Genomic DNA, 16,738 nt, shown 5'->3' on the forward strand with positions numbered 1-16,738 from the left:
GGCAGGGTGACAGCACTATAAAAAGAAAACCTTTAAAAAGCTTATTCCCACTCCCCGAACATAGCAGCTATTAATTTGGCCAAAGTCATCTAATTGTTATAAACTTTCAGTCACCTCAGAGATCTGCTTGAACTGATTTAATAAATAATAATCATCAAATTAAAACAGATCTAAAATAATTAACAATGAGACTTAAGTGAGTAGGTTTTTTTTTTCTTTTTTGGTTAGTGGTAATTTTGTTGTAGTTTTGGCTGAATTATTAAGTACAGCCCTGTAAATGCTAAAACAATGGGGCAAGATTACAGAGTTGGTGGGAATCTTTTATTAAAAGAGTGATTATTAAGAGTATTAAAATCATGAAAATAGGACACTGCCATAAAAAAATTGATTAACTGCACTTAATGATAGACCATTTAAACATAAAATGAAGGTGATTGCAATTAACTCATGTTTTCCAACCCCGGCACGTGATCTTACCAGTCTGCTGAATCACTGATTGCAGCCTTAGCCCATGCGCCAGCGTCTGTGGTCACAAACCCCACGTCATCATGGGAGCTGGAAGATGACTGGTCAGAGAGATGTGGAGGAAGCACTGGCAACCTGTCATCTTCTATAATGACAGTGTCATCTTGGGGCATGTTCACTGTGGGGGACAGCTGGTATTTACCTGCCCAGTGGAAAAAAAAGTAAGAGAAATTCTAGATATCCATCTAGATATCCATTATGTGTATTCATGTTAATACTTTACAACACTAGAAAAACTCTACATTTCCAAACATCTGCTCAACCTGGTGGAACAACATAGAATGAAGGAAATTTATTTTTCATAAATAAATGTCCAGCGGAGGCCTCAAGTCCGCTCCCTCCTCTGACATGGCAGCTATGTAGCTCTCGGCACAGTATTCAATTTCGCTGGTTTCAAGTTTCCTAACGCCAAAGATGATCTCCAGAATGTCTTCTAACATGAAAATGCTACACAGATTCTAAGTTGCAAAAGTCCTTTGAAAAATTTTACCAGGAAATTTATAGGGAAGCCCTGCAGACTTACATCAATCATTCACCCATTCATTCACTGGGACATACCACATAGCAAGTATGTAAGAAAGACTTAAATCTCGGCCCCCAAACAGCTCACACCCTAGAGAAAGAGACAGACATACAAAAACTGATAAGTGATTGGTGCTGTGAAGGATGTGCTCAAAGTACTATGGCATTCACTTGTGCTGTAATTGCCTGGGTAGCTGAAGGCAGAGAATGCTGGGGATCTTAACAAAAGTTAACATCACAGTCGGGCTTTGAATGATGAATATGATCTTTTCTGCTAGGAGAAATGAGGACATTGATTTTAGACATCGGCAACTACATCATTAAATTCATGATAGAGAAAAGCTCACAGTGCATTCTGGTGACACTTCAAAGATGAGTACATGCAGAATCAAGACCTTGTGGGGAGATGGCAAGAGTGATCTCGAAAAGATTAAGATCTAACTGCCTAGGGGCGCCTGGGTGGCTCAGTCGGTTGAGCGGCCGACTTTGGCTCAGGTCATGATCTCGCAGTCCAGGAGTTCGAGCCCCGCGTTAGGCTCTGTGCTGACAGCTCAGAGCCTGGAGCCTGTTTCAGATTCTGTGTCTCCCTCTCTCTGACCCTCCCCTGTTCATGCTCTGTCTCTTTCTGTCTCAAAAATAATTAAACGTTAAAAAAAAAAATTAAAAAAAAAAAAGATCTAACTGCCCAAATTTTCAGGCCGAGCCTGTACATTTTCATTTATTCAATTTGGATATAGCATTCTTGGTAAAGAAAGACTCTCTACTATCTACGGTGATCAGTTTCTTTCAGGAAAATCTGCTCAGGTGCATGGGTCAGCATGACAGATGTTTATATTTCTTGGGACAAAATTATGATTCAAGTCGTGAATCCTTAAAGATAAAGCTGGGGTCCAAATGATAACATCTTCCTCCCGAAAGCACCCATACTTCTTCTGGCTTCCTCCTCAAAAACTGTGCCATAATTCTGAATAAGAACTCATTGTGCAAGGCTTGGGTCCAAGTGGATATGTCATGAGAGGCCATACTCACAGAAACAAACAACACAATATGATGCAGGCCCACTGGCCTGGCTCTCTCAACAAAGCAAGAATTGACAATTTCCCTGTCACTTTACAGCAGGAGGGGAAAACTCTCATTTTAAGTCCAATATCCCAATCTGGTAAGCCAGCTTTACTGGCTCCTACCCAAATAAAACGGATTGCTGTATTTTCCCTTCTACAAGCACCATTTTATACTTTACATGGAGCCCACTTCGGATTCCGGGTCTCCCTCTCTCTGCTCTTCCCCTGTTCACACTCTGTCTCTCTCTCTCTCTCTCTCTCTCTCTCAAAAATAAAAATAAACACTTTAAAAAATTAAAAAAACATAAAATAGCACAACAGCAACATGTGGAGAGTTTTTAACATTTTAACATCAGTCTTAAGATCTAATTTTTAAGATAAACATTCATAAGAATGTACAAATGATGATTTTTTTGTTTTAACATTATTTTGGCAATTATGGGATGGCATATATAGGCTTGAAGGATTTTAAAGATATATATCATTCTAGACCTTTAACAAAGGAAAAATTTTAGGTTGATACGTATCTTTCCAGGACAACTCATAGAAGAAGACGTGTTAGAAATTTCAAGTGTATTCATCATCTAGCACCAACTACTTTATTATAGAAATACTATATGCTCACTGAAATATCAACACAGCTTTTTATCAAGGAAAACACTCTGTTTTGATTTGACATGTGTTCGTTTTGAGAAACTGTGAAAACTAGCAACTTTTTATGAATGCTCATGATTATAAAGCAAATCAAATTTAATACTTCATTGTTTTCCTCTCCTGAATTCAAATCACTCATTTACTACTTGAGTTTTTGGACTTTAGTACAGAAAGACAGAAAACTGTCCAAAAAATTATCATTCACAAATAAGGCTGGACATTCTAGTACTATTACCAAAAGAAATATGTCCTTCTCAAGACATACTTTTTTTGCCCAAAAAGTGTACAGAATGACAAAACCAGTTATGCCTGACAGCTCACCACTGACAAGGCACGTGTCACAGCATTAAATGCCAAGTCCTCACAAAGGCAAAATTTAATGAAAGGAAAAATCACGATGTAATTACAGTGCACTCGTTTTTAAAAACAAAAACTAAAACTCCTGGGTTTACACAATATATTCTGAGAGACAGCCTAATAAGCAATATGGAACACTGAATGGCTCTTCATATGACAATCCTTTTTTATAATATGCTGTTTTGAGTAGAAATATTGTACCGTAAGTGATCCAAAATTTTAGGCATAAATGGCAAGAAACTTTCCTAATAGTAAGAAAACAATTTAGCTTTTTTCTCTCACCCATGATTCTGGGGGCTAATATTTCAAAGATTTGAGAATTCACATTTTTCATCAATTTCCCACTTCTTAACATGCTTGCCAGGAATTGCGGTTTCTGAACCTGGAGGCAGGAATATACAGGGAGTAATGGACAACTCAATTATCAAACTACATGTTTAACAAACTCCACCTAAACAATACCTCTTAATGATGTGTGCTGGTACAGGGCACATCATCAACGTGAAACCTTCCAAGGGTGACTTGAGAAGCCTGTGATCTGTTTTTAGATGGATAAATATTCCTCCTTCCTCAACTAGTTAACCAACAAACTATAAACTAAAATTTAAACCAGTCAATATCTTAAAGAGGAGTGAAACAATGAGATACAGATGATTGGTCACTAAACGTTTATTCATTGGTACATTTACATAGAAGGCAACACCATTAATGACACTAGAAACAGATGAAAAGTTTTCCAGTGATTTGACTCACAATAAAAAAGACATTAATGTTCGATTTTTCTGTGTTGAATTTCTAACATGATAAAAACATGCTGAACAAAAGTATTATTTAAACTCACCACAAATCTATGAATATAAAAACTACTGAGATTAAATTCTAAAATGAATACACCAGATTTGGGGTTGCTTTAAAAAGAAAATTTGGGGGAAAAAAATTAAGGTTCCATGTCCCCAAATGTCAACTTGTGATGTATTTGGGCGAGAGTGTTGGTTAAATTAACCATGCCTCTTATTGTTTTGTGATTATTAGATTAAGATAGTCCAGCAATTTGTAAAAAAAAAAAAAAATTTAAGGCTTTTGTAAAAAAGAAATCGTAGGTAGGATCTCCAGAGATTTCTTTTCGATGAATATCCATGATAGTGGCAAGTAGGTCCATACAGAAGACATTTGGAGAAATCTTGCCTTGGTGACAACTCTGGTTGATTAGACCACAAGCTAGGAGGACCGATGAAGGTTGAAGTAGTGTGGGACTCGGGACTCAGAAAAAAACACATCCTAACTGATTTAGAAACACAGAAACCTTGTGGCTTCAGACTTGTCACTTAATTTCTCTGATCCCTAATTCCTCTGAACAGAAGATAATTCAGTTGGAGTAGATACCTAAGGTTATTTTCAAAGATGAGGTTTTGATTTTTAGATCACTTTGTTTGCCAGAATAGAACAGATTCTGGAGGCTGCCTAATGTCTTTTGCTTAAAGATGTAGATATTTATAAATTGATGTTAATAAAGAATGGATGTCACTAATAGTTATTGTGTGGTCTCAGTATTCCCCAGAGAGGTCTACTTTTAGAAACAGGAAATAACCAAAAACAACATAAAACAAAAAATCACCATGGGATCTTGTGACTTTGTTCCTTTATCTGTTAAGTGGGAAAGTGTGGCTGATGACCCCTGACATCCTTCCAAGTCTAACATCTCTTCCTATTTTGATCTATTTTTTTAGAAGCTTCCCTCCTGAGATGTGTTCCCACAGAAATGAATTAGAAAGCCACAAAGCTCCTTTTTGGTCTAGAGTCTCACATGATGAATTTTCACAGGTGAAAACTCACCCTGTTTGCATAAAATTAGTCATTTCTTAAAGTAATAAGCTGGAATTTCAATACAAAGCTCTAGTTGAATCATAGCAGATCATGAAGTAAATACCACCATGTCCACAAGTGTGTATGTAGGAGTTATTCTAAACATACAAAAGACAACCTGTAACCACACAAGAGCTACCTGAGAAACTTCCATGTACCTAGGTACTGTGCAAATCAATACATACTAGCGCGAATGATTTAGGCTAATAGAATTCAATGCTCTAATATCTTATATTTGGTACCTTGTTTTGGCATTTTCTTGTCAGCTAACATCTTTTCCATGATTTCTAATTTTAGCAAACTATTTGTTTCTTAGGGTCGCTGATATTGGAATAGGGACCGATGAAGACTGAGGAATTCTCAAATTTGCAAAACTCAAGACATGGGATCGGGTTACGCATATACATTTCTCAGGGTAAAACTATACAGGATCCCTAGTTTCCAGTTTAATGTGTAAAAGCTAGCTTAAGAAAATATCTAAATCATTCAACATTAACTTGGCCTATCATCAGAGGGTAAAGAGTCTGCCACCCCCACTCCCAAAGGGCATGCACAGTACATCACAGAGCACATAGCTGGGAGGGAAGTGCTGCCCAGGGGAAAGCATCTGGAGTCTGAAAAGTCCATTCCATCTCTAGCAGGGGGAGGGGAAAACAACAGTAATATGAACTGAAGTGGACTAATGAAGCCACAGCTAACAAAATCAGGGCAAACAGACTATGAAGAAAATGACGGAATCCTTAACCCATATAGACAACATTTCAAAAGGTCACTAGGTGAATTTTGGGGTTTTTTGGTTTTTTAGTTTTAGTTTTTCGCCTTCCTCTGAAGCATCAGGGATTGGAGGCAGGACGCAGGTTACAGGAACTGGTGGACCAATGGTCTGATTCAGTATGGCAAGTCCTATGTTCCTATAATAAAGGGGAAATTACAGCGTATCACTTTGTATGCACACAGATCCAGGGACACATGCACTCTCTTTCTCTCTCAAGGGTCTGAATTTTCATCAGTGAAAAAAGTATTTAACAAAGATAAAGTTTTACACCAAAACCAAGAAAGTATGGAAAATTCAACAGCAGTGAAAAGAGTGATCATTAATAAGCAAAGATTAATGTGGTGAACTATGTACAATGTGTGTCACTGAACAGGTGTAGAATGGTTTTTAGTATCCTTCCCCTACTTCCATTTATGCCAACCTGGCAAAAAGAAAAATACTGACAAAGTAAAAGCAGAAGGCTGGCAGGTCTAAGTTCTATGTGCAACAGAATAAGAAATTGAGAATTTATCAATTTTTCCAAACTAGAAAGCTAGAAAGTCCAAAGGAAGAACAGAAAATTCTATTAGCCTTGTTTATGTGTTTTTCCTGTCTTGCCCAGAAGAGAGTTCTGTGTATGCAGAGATTGTGTCTTTCTCATTTTTGTATCTAGAGCAAAAGTATACACACAAATGTCTTGTCAATAGCAGGCTTTCCGGAAACGTCCACTGATGAATGAAATAAATTCTTGCTCCAATGAGGCTTCCTAATGGAAACCTGATTTGTATTAAATCTTCATTAAATGTATCAAAATGGAGTTAAATTTAGGGTTTTACTTGGGAGCCTTGTGACACATACCAGCGATAAAAGTGTTTTATGTCAGGTGCTATTTTAATCAAAACAGTTTCGTAGGTTTTAAATTTGAGAACTCTCACAAGTTAATCCCAAGATGAGCAACTCAGTAAATCCAACCACTCTTGTGGCAAAGCAAGTCTTTATTAACTGGATCTGTTAGTAGAAAGCTGAACCACTGCAGAGCAAGCGCTAATGACCTCATTACCCACTGGGGCCGTGCAGACAGCACGGTGTCGCATCTAAACAAAGGATGCAAAAAACTAGCTTCCAGATTTTAAAATGAGGGCTTTGAAAAAGTAGAGATGCAATTAAAAAATGGTAACATCCTATTAAGCACATACCAAATAAATGCGAATATTTCATATACATGCAAATGTGTAGATATGTATTTGTTCCTCTCCCTCTAAACAGTGCTGCTGTGGGAAGAGATTCAACTTTTGAATTCTTCTTGCCCCATACTACTACATTTTGATTTTTTCCTAAAACCTGGCTTCACTTCTTATTTCAAACAAGCTAAAAATATCTTGATCACTGAAAATATTACCATGTGACCCCTTTCTTTTCTTTTTCGCCCCACACGTTACAGGATCTAAAATTCACTTAACAAAATCAATGTATTGATTTACTCTCTTCACATTAACACTTCCTGGATGATTATAATGAACCTACTCTTTTTCCTCTTGAAAACATGGGCCTCCTTTACATTAATATTACATTAATAACCTCCCAGTGAACCAGGAAAGCATAAAAATAAGTTGTGATAAACAGAATTTTACCTGACTCACCCATTATCCTACTGAGTGCAGCATTTCTCGTGGGTGATTCATCGAGCCCCTCAATCCCACTGTAGAGGGAATGGGAGATTCTTCGTTCTCGATCATCCAATACTGTTTCAATGGGCAGCTCAGGTCCAGAGGGGCTCCCAGGTGACTTCAGCTATAGAGAAAAGGGGGCAAGGGAAAATCAGTACTGGAGGCCCATTAGCAGCATGGGGGAATTATAACAACTTGCCCAAGGCCTGTATCCAACTGGGTACCAAATGAACTAGAACTTTTCACCCTGTACCAAAATAATTTGTGATGACAGCTCTGCCTAATGACCAACTTTCTGTGCCACTTTACACTGTGCCTCCCATGAAGTTCTGTCAGACTGCAGCCATTGGAGGAAAAATATGTATATTAAAAGCTTTTTTTTATAACTTATTTTGCTGCTTATTTTTTCAATTTGACTGTTAGTATCGGTTGAAGTCAATTTAAGTTATGGTTTAATTCAGAATTCTTTATGAGATGTTGCTCTGCACAAAGGATGCTTTATCAGAATGGAAGCTGGAACTCAGCTACATGATTTAGACCTATGGTAGGTAAATACACCTAACAATTAGCACACATCTCTGCGTGTGCTGCAAGAATTACTGCCTACTCTACAAGACCTCAAGACCACTTGTGAGCTTGGGTGTCTTGAACAATTCAATGAGCCTATATTTCTTTGGCTAGAAATTCGGGAAAAAAAATCATTCTATTCTCTTACTATAATCTTAAATATAAGGTAGTAACTGAAAAAAAAAACACTTTAACAGCAGACAAACAATATAGAAGTAGGGATCGAATATTCTAATGAAGCAAAGATGTGTATGTCACAAACACAGACAATCTACTAAGCAAAGAATATAGGTCAATTTTTATCACCACGAATGAAAACAGTATGTGGCATTCTTTAAAACAGCTGTGCCTCCAAGTCAGATTCTTCACAAAAATAATATGAATAAGGAACCTATGTTCATAAGGCCTTGAAACAAATCTGCTTCGAGGAAGAACAAAGCACACTTAACTGCAGTCGTCCAAATGTGGGCTCTGGGGTTAACCCCGTGGACTAATATCGCGTGACGCTTGGTGTTGGCTTGCAGCCAGAGACAAAGAGGGCTTGGCGGGAGGGTTCTGGGGGGAGCAGCACAACACGGCAAAGTGGGAGAGAGTTTGCACATTCCAAACAGATGAAACCACAGCCGTTGCGGTTCCTTCATCTGAACAAATTATTATTTCTGTTAGAAGCTATCATCTGTTTAATATAAATGAGATATTTAATGAAGTTCCGAATTGTAGACTTATCTCTCCCAGTTTGATAAGCACTGGGGAGATTTAATGCATTGAAGGGTCAACACAATTACAATTGGAGGCACGTCAAACTGCAGGAGCATAATCAACTCGCAGAGCTAGTGAATTAGACTCAATAAGGTTTAAATTGTGAAATGAGGATTTGTTTTATTAGTTTCTTTTTTTTGTAAATTGCAGATTACAACTGACAGCTTTACAGAAAAGTAAATTAAGTATTCAAGGTCTCTGATGTAAAAAAACAAAAGAACATTTTCTGAAAGAATACTGTGCTTAAATTCCAAGGTACTTTGGGAGGTAAAAACAAAAACAAAAGCCGATACCCTATGCCTTTAAGAACAAGTATGTTTGAAAATTTTAAATGAGCACATATATTAAAGAGACTTGCTATACAAGTCTCTCTACAAGACCTGCTTGCTGTATAATTTATTTGATCATAAGACAAACAACATATCCTCACATTTGCTTAACAGATGCATTTCACTGAGCCATACAACTGCAATCTTCTAGATGGTAAAATCCTTGTACAGCCATTCATGAGAAATCCCTAAATAATCTAAGAGGCTATTTTAGAATTTTAGGAAATCAAATAAAAATTCCATTTAGAAAATAGCACATGCAGGCTTTCTAGAAAAAAAAAAACCAGTAAGGTGCCTGTTCAGAAAGAACCTCACACTTGAACATTTCATGGGAAAGAGTCTTCATGTCCCCTACCTCCCTAACCATGTCTAATTTACATCTAAAAAGACAGATTTAAATGAAGACATCAATAGCCTACTACATAAATATTTAACAGAGGATACAATGCCTTTTAATTTCTTTAAAAAAAAAAAAAGCCTGATTGGGGAGCACAGTTTTGTCTTAAATCTTCTGCAGATTTTGTTGTTGTTGTACGAAAGCCAGTTTAAGAACGAGAAACATGCCACTGTGGCACTATGGCAGCACAGACAGGCAGGGCCGCCTTCAGTCCTGAAGAATGGCCCAGAATGGCCTACAATCTGGGCCTCTCCCAGGCCCTGCAAGTCTCCTTACGTAAAAACCTTATCCAAATTAAACTTCATTAGAAGAAGAAAGGCAAATAAAAGATCTGCAATTTTCACTTTGTAACTTGTTCAAAGTGCAAAAATGTTCTTCAGTCCAACTTCAGTGCCGAGTAGGGGTAGTTGTGCTGGACCCCCCTCAGCTCCATCTCTAGAAACACAGGAAAGCCTTTCCACCCCTTAAAGAAAAATTAGCTCTTGGTTGTAGTAAGATAACTCATATTGGGTAGGAGTGGATATGGATACAGTCATTCTCTAACGTAATACAGACATGTCTATCACAGGTCAAAAAACAGTTTACACTCCCTGTCCTGGACATTTGTTTCGCTTTGTGGTCATCGTCCTCACAAAATAAAAAGCTAAGTGAATAATAAAGATTCATGTGAATCAATATTTATCATAACTTCATTTACAAAGGTATAAAATTAGGAATTACCCCAATACTGAAAAACAATGTAAATGTAATACTCTCTTAGATAAGATACCCAAACAATGATATATTGCTTTTATAATCAGAAAATACAAATGCTATTTAATAACAAAGAAACTGGATATTGTCCAATGAATATGCTTTTCATTATATACTTGGACTACCTTTCTGAGGAATAGTTAAAATCCTGGCTTCTTTTAAAAAGCTAATATAATTTCTGTGGGGGTTAGTAAATTCTCACGTTCATGTAGGTAAGCATTAATGGGTCAAATGAGGTCTTTCACATAAAGAAAATGTATCCCACCATCTTGACTATAATAAGCCTTGAAAACCTGGCATAGATATGGCCCTAATCTTCTACATCAAACTTAAGACTGAGTTCTAGTTAACAATCTGCATACTCTTATTATTCGATATTTCAGTATTTATGGGCTTATTCTACTTTATCCCCAACGCCTGGCACAGAGCAGGTACTGGGTAAATAACTGGGCGAATAAATTCATTTCCAAGTAAACGACACAGATTTTCCTCAAAATGGTTTGGAGATTTATACATGTGAGGCCATGTGGAAGCAAGCCTAAAGCTGAGGGCACAGTACAATGTTGAAATACAGCAATTGAGCCTAGATTACAATTCTGTGTTGTGGAAAGTACTAACATCTGAAGGACAGGTAAACACAAAACAATGAATAAAAGGGCAGGATTGGGTTTTGGAGAAGAGTGGCCAGTTTAGGCTCTGCTATCAATCAGGACAGCATTTCAGCTCCTCTGTACCCTGCTCTGCCGCGTGGGCAACAGCAAGGATCAGAGCGGTAATGTAAGTTCCCCCAAGTCATTCTGCCTGTAAGCAGCACACCCAGAATGTAAGGGAAGGTCTGATGCTAAAGCCCATGCTTTATTGTATGATGCCTCTTAACACAACCGGAATACAAAGTGCCTGAACAACACAATCACAATCAATTAGGCCCACTCACATGCATAAGATGAATGGGCACCCTGCTTCTAAATTACTTTGCCACTACCTTGGCCTTGCAGCCATTAAGCAAATCGTTTGACCTTTCTGCATTTATTTCTTAATATATGAAGTGAAGAGAGCCATAAATGATACCTTAGGTCCCTTCCTATTTTAATATAGCTTTCTAATTCTAAGAGGATTAAATGTACAGAGAGAACTCATTTTAAAGTAGTCCTTGATGACTAGATCCTTCAGCCTGGGGTGTAAGACAAAGCTCACCTGGTCCCATTCTCAACAAGTACTAAGGCAAGGCTTTGTATGAAATCACGCCTAACACCGATATAATGAGATGACTGTAAGCTATGTTAGACTGCAGTAATTTCTAAAATATTAATTTCCTTGGGACATCTACAATCAGCATAATTCTCACACACAGGTTACTTTCAATCCTCAAGGGATGATGTCAGGTATTTACTCCCATATCTCCTTCTAGGTCCTCAACAAATGTGTCCTTTGTGATGATACCCAGTGTTTCTGCCTCTTGCTTTATGTATTTTTTTTCCAGTGGAAAGAATGTCAGGACTTACAAAATTTGTCTCCAAAAAAGTCAATCCATCAATCAGGAGCACAAAACAAGGGAAAGCCATTTTTCTCTTTTTTCCTAAAGAAACAATTATTGCTTATGAGATGTTTTAAATGTACTTAGGTAAGAACATTAGATCCAAGGAAAGCAAAGGAAATTCAGAATCACTGCCAAAATATTAATTTGGTTACCATGCCTGATGTTTTCTTTCTTTTTTTTTTTATTTAGAACTTCAGTCTTTAATATTAACTAAGTTAGCTCTTCTTTTTTTCTATTCTATTCTGTTCTATTCTATTCTATTCTATTCTATTCTATTCTATTCTATTCTATTCTAATTTTAGACACAGAGAGAGAGTACGAGCAGGAGAGGGGCAGAGGCAGGGGGAAAATCTCAAGCAGCCTCTACTTTTCAGTGTGGAGTCCAATGCAGGGCTTGATGACCTGAGCTGAAATCAAGTCAGATGCTTAAGCAGCTGAGCCCCCAGACACCCCTGTTAGCTCTTCTCAAAACACAAGACTCTCCAGGATTATTTCCCTTATCATTCAGTTCATGCTTAGGTGTCTGCTCTGGGTTGTACCTCAGTGATGGAGAGAGAGAAACATGACAGATGGACAACATCTTGGACATCTCAGAATTTACAGGCCTCATGAAAGAAAACCAAAAAGGAAACTATGACAGCGTAAATGCTGCTAGATGGAGGTAAGTACTCGCACCCCGGAAACACCCCGGTGAGAGAAACTACAATCTAAAGGCTGTCTTTGCGAGGACAAGGAGCAGAATGGGCTCATGGGGAAAACTTGGAGGTGAGAGAGTATCATGTGTCTAAGAAAGTGCAAGGAGTGCTGAGTAGCTCAAGCAGACTGCACAGGAAGTTTCCACATGTCCCAGTGGGCTGTGTGATGGAGACCGGCATCTGTCCTGGACAGGCTGAAAACGTCCCGAAGGGATATCAGATGAAAGGGACATGAGCAATTTGTTTTGTGAAAAAACCTGCCTTACTGCAGTGTGGAGAATGGACCAAGGAAGAAATCCCTGTAGAGGCTTTGGCACTGACCCCAGCAAGACCATGGGCCTAGAGTGGGGCAATAGCAGAGCGGCTGCAGAAGAGTGGGTCGAGGAGAGAGAGGTTCTGGAAACAGAGGCGAAAGAGACAGGAAAGGCATTTGAGAGGTGAAGAGTGATCCCCCTCCTCCATCTTCTACAACTGAAAGAGCAGTGGTGTGATTTATAGGGTGGGGGGAGGCAAGACAGGATAGAGGAAGCCAGCAGCATTGGGGGCTGGTGAATGAGGTGCCTGAGCGACAAACCAGCAAGTATCTCCATGGGCAGTTAGACAGAGGGATCTGGAACTGGAACAGAGTTCTGAGCTGGGGACAGGGTTATGGGAACCATAATAGCATCACTGGTACCTGAAGATGTCCCAGGGAGCATGTGTGGAATAAGAAACAGCCCAGGGAAAGCTTTGAGAAGTACTAACAATAAAAGAACAGGCAGAAATAAATGAACCTCAAAGGAGAGAGAAGAGCCAGAGGGAAGGAGGAGAAAAATGGGGAGAGCAGGTTAAGAAAGGATTCAAGATGGGTGGTGTTCCAAGATTCCTGAAAGGCTGAGCAAAAGAGACTGAGAAATCTCTTCCCAAGAACATCTCCAAGTGTGCTGTTCAGTGAAATTCAGGCGAAGATGATACCTAGAGTGGAGAGTTGACAAAAAATTTTTGAATAAAAATATTAAGATAATATAGGACACTTCCTTCATACAAGAAAAGGGCAAGGAAAGAGGTAACAATGTACAATTTTCTTTTGCAAATTCTCATCTTCTCTGGCTTGAAATTAAGTATGCAAACCCTTGATTTAAAGATGAGTTAGTAAAATATAATTTTGTGATGTTGTCAAAGACCGGACTCTGTGGCTGACTAATAGACCCAGAAGGACAGAACTCAAAGCACATTATTTTGGCTTGAGGTTCATTCATGACAAGATACCGTATGCTTGTATCAATATTTACTGTAACACAATTTACACATACTCTCTTGTAATTCAGAGAGATGTTTTTCCAAAGGTAATATATAATATAAGTACAACAGCAGCAAAATCATGTCTTATGCCTTATGGGAAGCTGAACTGAGCTCTTCTGTCTTCATATAATTCTTTAGTTAAATCCTGTCAGTACAAAAGGCTTCTCGGTAGTATTACAAAGAAAGCACAGCACTCATGATAAGATTTTTTTTGATATAATTGTTTTATAAGCTTATACCCTCCTAAGAAATAGTAATAACCAGCAATGTATGAAAATGATACCATAAGGAATATTGAATATTAAAGTCTATTACTATCTATTGCAGCTGTTCCCTTACTTAAATCATTTCATTCACATAAATTCATATGCAGAAGTGAATGAGACACAGAAATATTTCAGTGGGATTCCAATTTCATGTGTTTTACAGGACAACAGGGAATAAAATCAGTGCTTTTATCAAAACATTTTCAGGCTGGTACAGGTTTGCTCTGCTACTGCTTGGGGAACAACGAGGAACCATCTGAATCAGGGGAAAGCATGTCCAGATTCAGAATGCTGGTCTTCAGTGATATTCATATGTTTTCAGTGTCCCTAGAACATCCAGTGTTTATCTGTCAGGGAAAACTTTGAGAAGGTGTTACAAATTCTATTTTAAGAGGGACTGAGAATATGATATATTCTGCAGCAGAATTTAAGTTCTAGGAGAGAAGGAGCATGGTCTGTTTTTAATCACTGCCATATGCCAGCGATCTAACACACTTCCTGTATATAGTAGATTAGTAGATGCTCAATAAACGTCTGCCAGAGAATACTGTCCTGTGAATGTGCAGTCCTTCAGGTTTAGAAAAAGACCTAATAAAGAGCAGTATACTTGTGAACTTACTGTGGAGACTTTTCATTTAGCACTTCAAAGGATCTGCATTTTATTTTTTTAATGTCTATTTATTTATTTTGAGACAGAGAGAGAGAGAGAGAGAGTGAGGGAGGGAAGAGGAGGGACAGAGAGAGAGGGAGTTCAAACCCACAAACCATGCTATCATGATCTGAGCGAAATCCAGAGTCGAACACTTAACCAGCTGAGCCACCCAGGTGTCCCTATAGGACTTATATTTAAAAAATCATTTAATAATTTTTGAAACAAAATAATAAATTTTGGCACCAAATACAAACTCTACGTCTCAGGAAAACCATTGCAGTAGGCTACTCTGAGGGATTAGCATTTATATTTATATTATGAAAGTGAATTTTTATCTTATGAAAGTGAATTTTAAGTTAAGGTTCAGTGTTCCCTTGTTACGGAAATTAACTCATTATTGTTAACAAATTCTCCATTTGAAAAATAAAAACAATAAAGAAATAATAGTCAATAATAACCTTTCCAAAACTGGTCACCTCAACACTGAGTACTCAACTTTCATTGCAAAATAGGAATATATTACAGGATGGCATGAGTGGTCAAGCAATCTGAATAGTTCCACTTTATACATATAACATAGATTTTAAAACTAAGAAAAACACTTAAACCATTTAGATATAATTTTCAGTTTATATGATTTCCTAGGCACTTCCTTTTAGTTGATTTAAAAATGTAGGAAGTTGACATGGCGCCTGGGTGGCTCAGTCGGTTAAGCATCAGACTTCAGCTCAGGTCATGATCTCACTATTTGTGGGTTCGAAAATCCCCTCATCAGGCTCTGTGCTGACAGCTCGGAGCCTGGAGCCTGATTCAGATTCTGTGTCTCCCCCCCACCCCCCCTCTTGTCTCTCTCTCTCTCTCTCTAAAATAAAGAGACATTAAAAAAATTATTTTTTAATGTGGGGAGTTGAGCATTGATTAAAAACAAAAACAAACTCTACTTTTTTTTAACAAGCTTTGCTCTATAAATTCTCAGCTCCCACCTATTTCCTATGGATGGCACATAAATTATAACAGAACTATAAACTTTTTTTAGGTTTAATATAATCACATAAATATATAATTCCTGTTAAATTGTCAAATGCCCCATTATGCAAGAAAGTATGTTTCTGCTTAGCAAGTTTTTACAATTTGGGAAAACATGATCATAACCTTCAAGAGAGGATATTCTTCCTACTTGTTCCTAACTACATACCTGCTACATGTATTCAGAGCCAGCCATGGCACTGTGCAATAGATATCACTGAAAAAGCATGCAGTCAAGGGGAAAATATTCAACCCTTTAGTAAAGGAGAAAGGAGACACAGGAGAATAGGAGGGGAGACTTACATTTTTGACAAGGTCACAAGAGAAACAGACTCTCCCCTTTCAGGGGCTTTGAAATAAGCATCCCACTTTGATAAATCAAATGAACAAGCCATTATTTCATTGTTTCTCTCTCCTAGGAACAACACTACTGAACAGAAGAGAAACTGTTGGCTCCCAACAGGAAGGTATGGCCGTTTTCAAAAAGAGAACCAACTGAAGGTGCTTTTAAGATCCCAGTGTTATTTGTTGAGCTGGAGACAGAAATACTAGTGCACACTTAGGGATATTTTGATCACATATTTCAGAGAACAAATCATAGTCCACAGACAATGCAATAAAGAGAGCAAAGATAATTTATAGTGTTTTGAAGCAAAGTCCCAGAACCTGCCATTCTTTGTCCAATATTAGGACAAAAACTTAGTCTTATTACAATTTCAAATGCTAGAGTCTTCTTTTCATTTTTTATACTTTACCTCATTGCACTTGCTTATTCGCCTTGCAACAATGAGCTGGATCATTCCTCGCTTGTTCCCTTCAGTGGACATAGACCTTCGGAGGGTTTCCATGGCATCTTGGTTTGTCTTGCCCAACAGGGATTCTCCATTCACTGCTATCAGTTGATCATTCACCCGAAGCCTTCCATCCTGGGAAGAAAACAGGTAGAAATAAGTGCTATTAAATACACTGTTATAAAAGAAGTTGCTTTCTCTTTAGTTAAAAAATAAATAAATAAATAAATAAATAAATAAATAAATAAATAAATACAAGGGGGATAAAAAGAGGCTTTAATC

The 16,738-nt window shown here is 37.8% G+C and overlaps 1 protein-coding gene across 1 annotated transcript in view; it reads right to left on the reverse strand.

Moving 5' to 3' along the window:
• The window catches only part of PARD3 (par-3 family cell polarity regulator), a 550,937-nt gene that overhangs the window by 224,006 nt on the left and 310,193 nt on the right, over positions 1–16,738 (reverse strand). Inside the window, exons 14-16 of the mRNA XM_047066308.1 lie at positions 16,421–16,591; positions 7,377–7,527; positions 478–667 (exon numbers count right to left, since the gene is read on the reverse strand). Coding sequence (XP_046922264.1) covers positions 478–667; positions 7,377–7,527; positions 16,421–16,591 — 512 coding nt within the window. The remainder of the gene's footprint in view (positions 1–477; positions 668–7,376; positions 7,528–16,420; positions 16,592–16,738) is intronic.

The sequence above is a fragment of the Lynx rufus genome, unplaced genomic scaffold (genome assembly GCF_022079265.1).
Source record: "Lynx rufus isolate CCGP_SWC_20201006 ecotype Redwood Valley unplaced genomic scaffold, mLynRuf1.p SCAF_7, whole genome shotgun sequence".
In the NCBI taxonomy this organism is placed as follows: domain Eukaryota; kingdom Metazoa; phylum Chordata; class Mammalia; order Carnivora; family Felidae; genus Lynx; species Lynx rufus.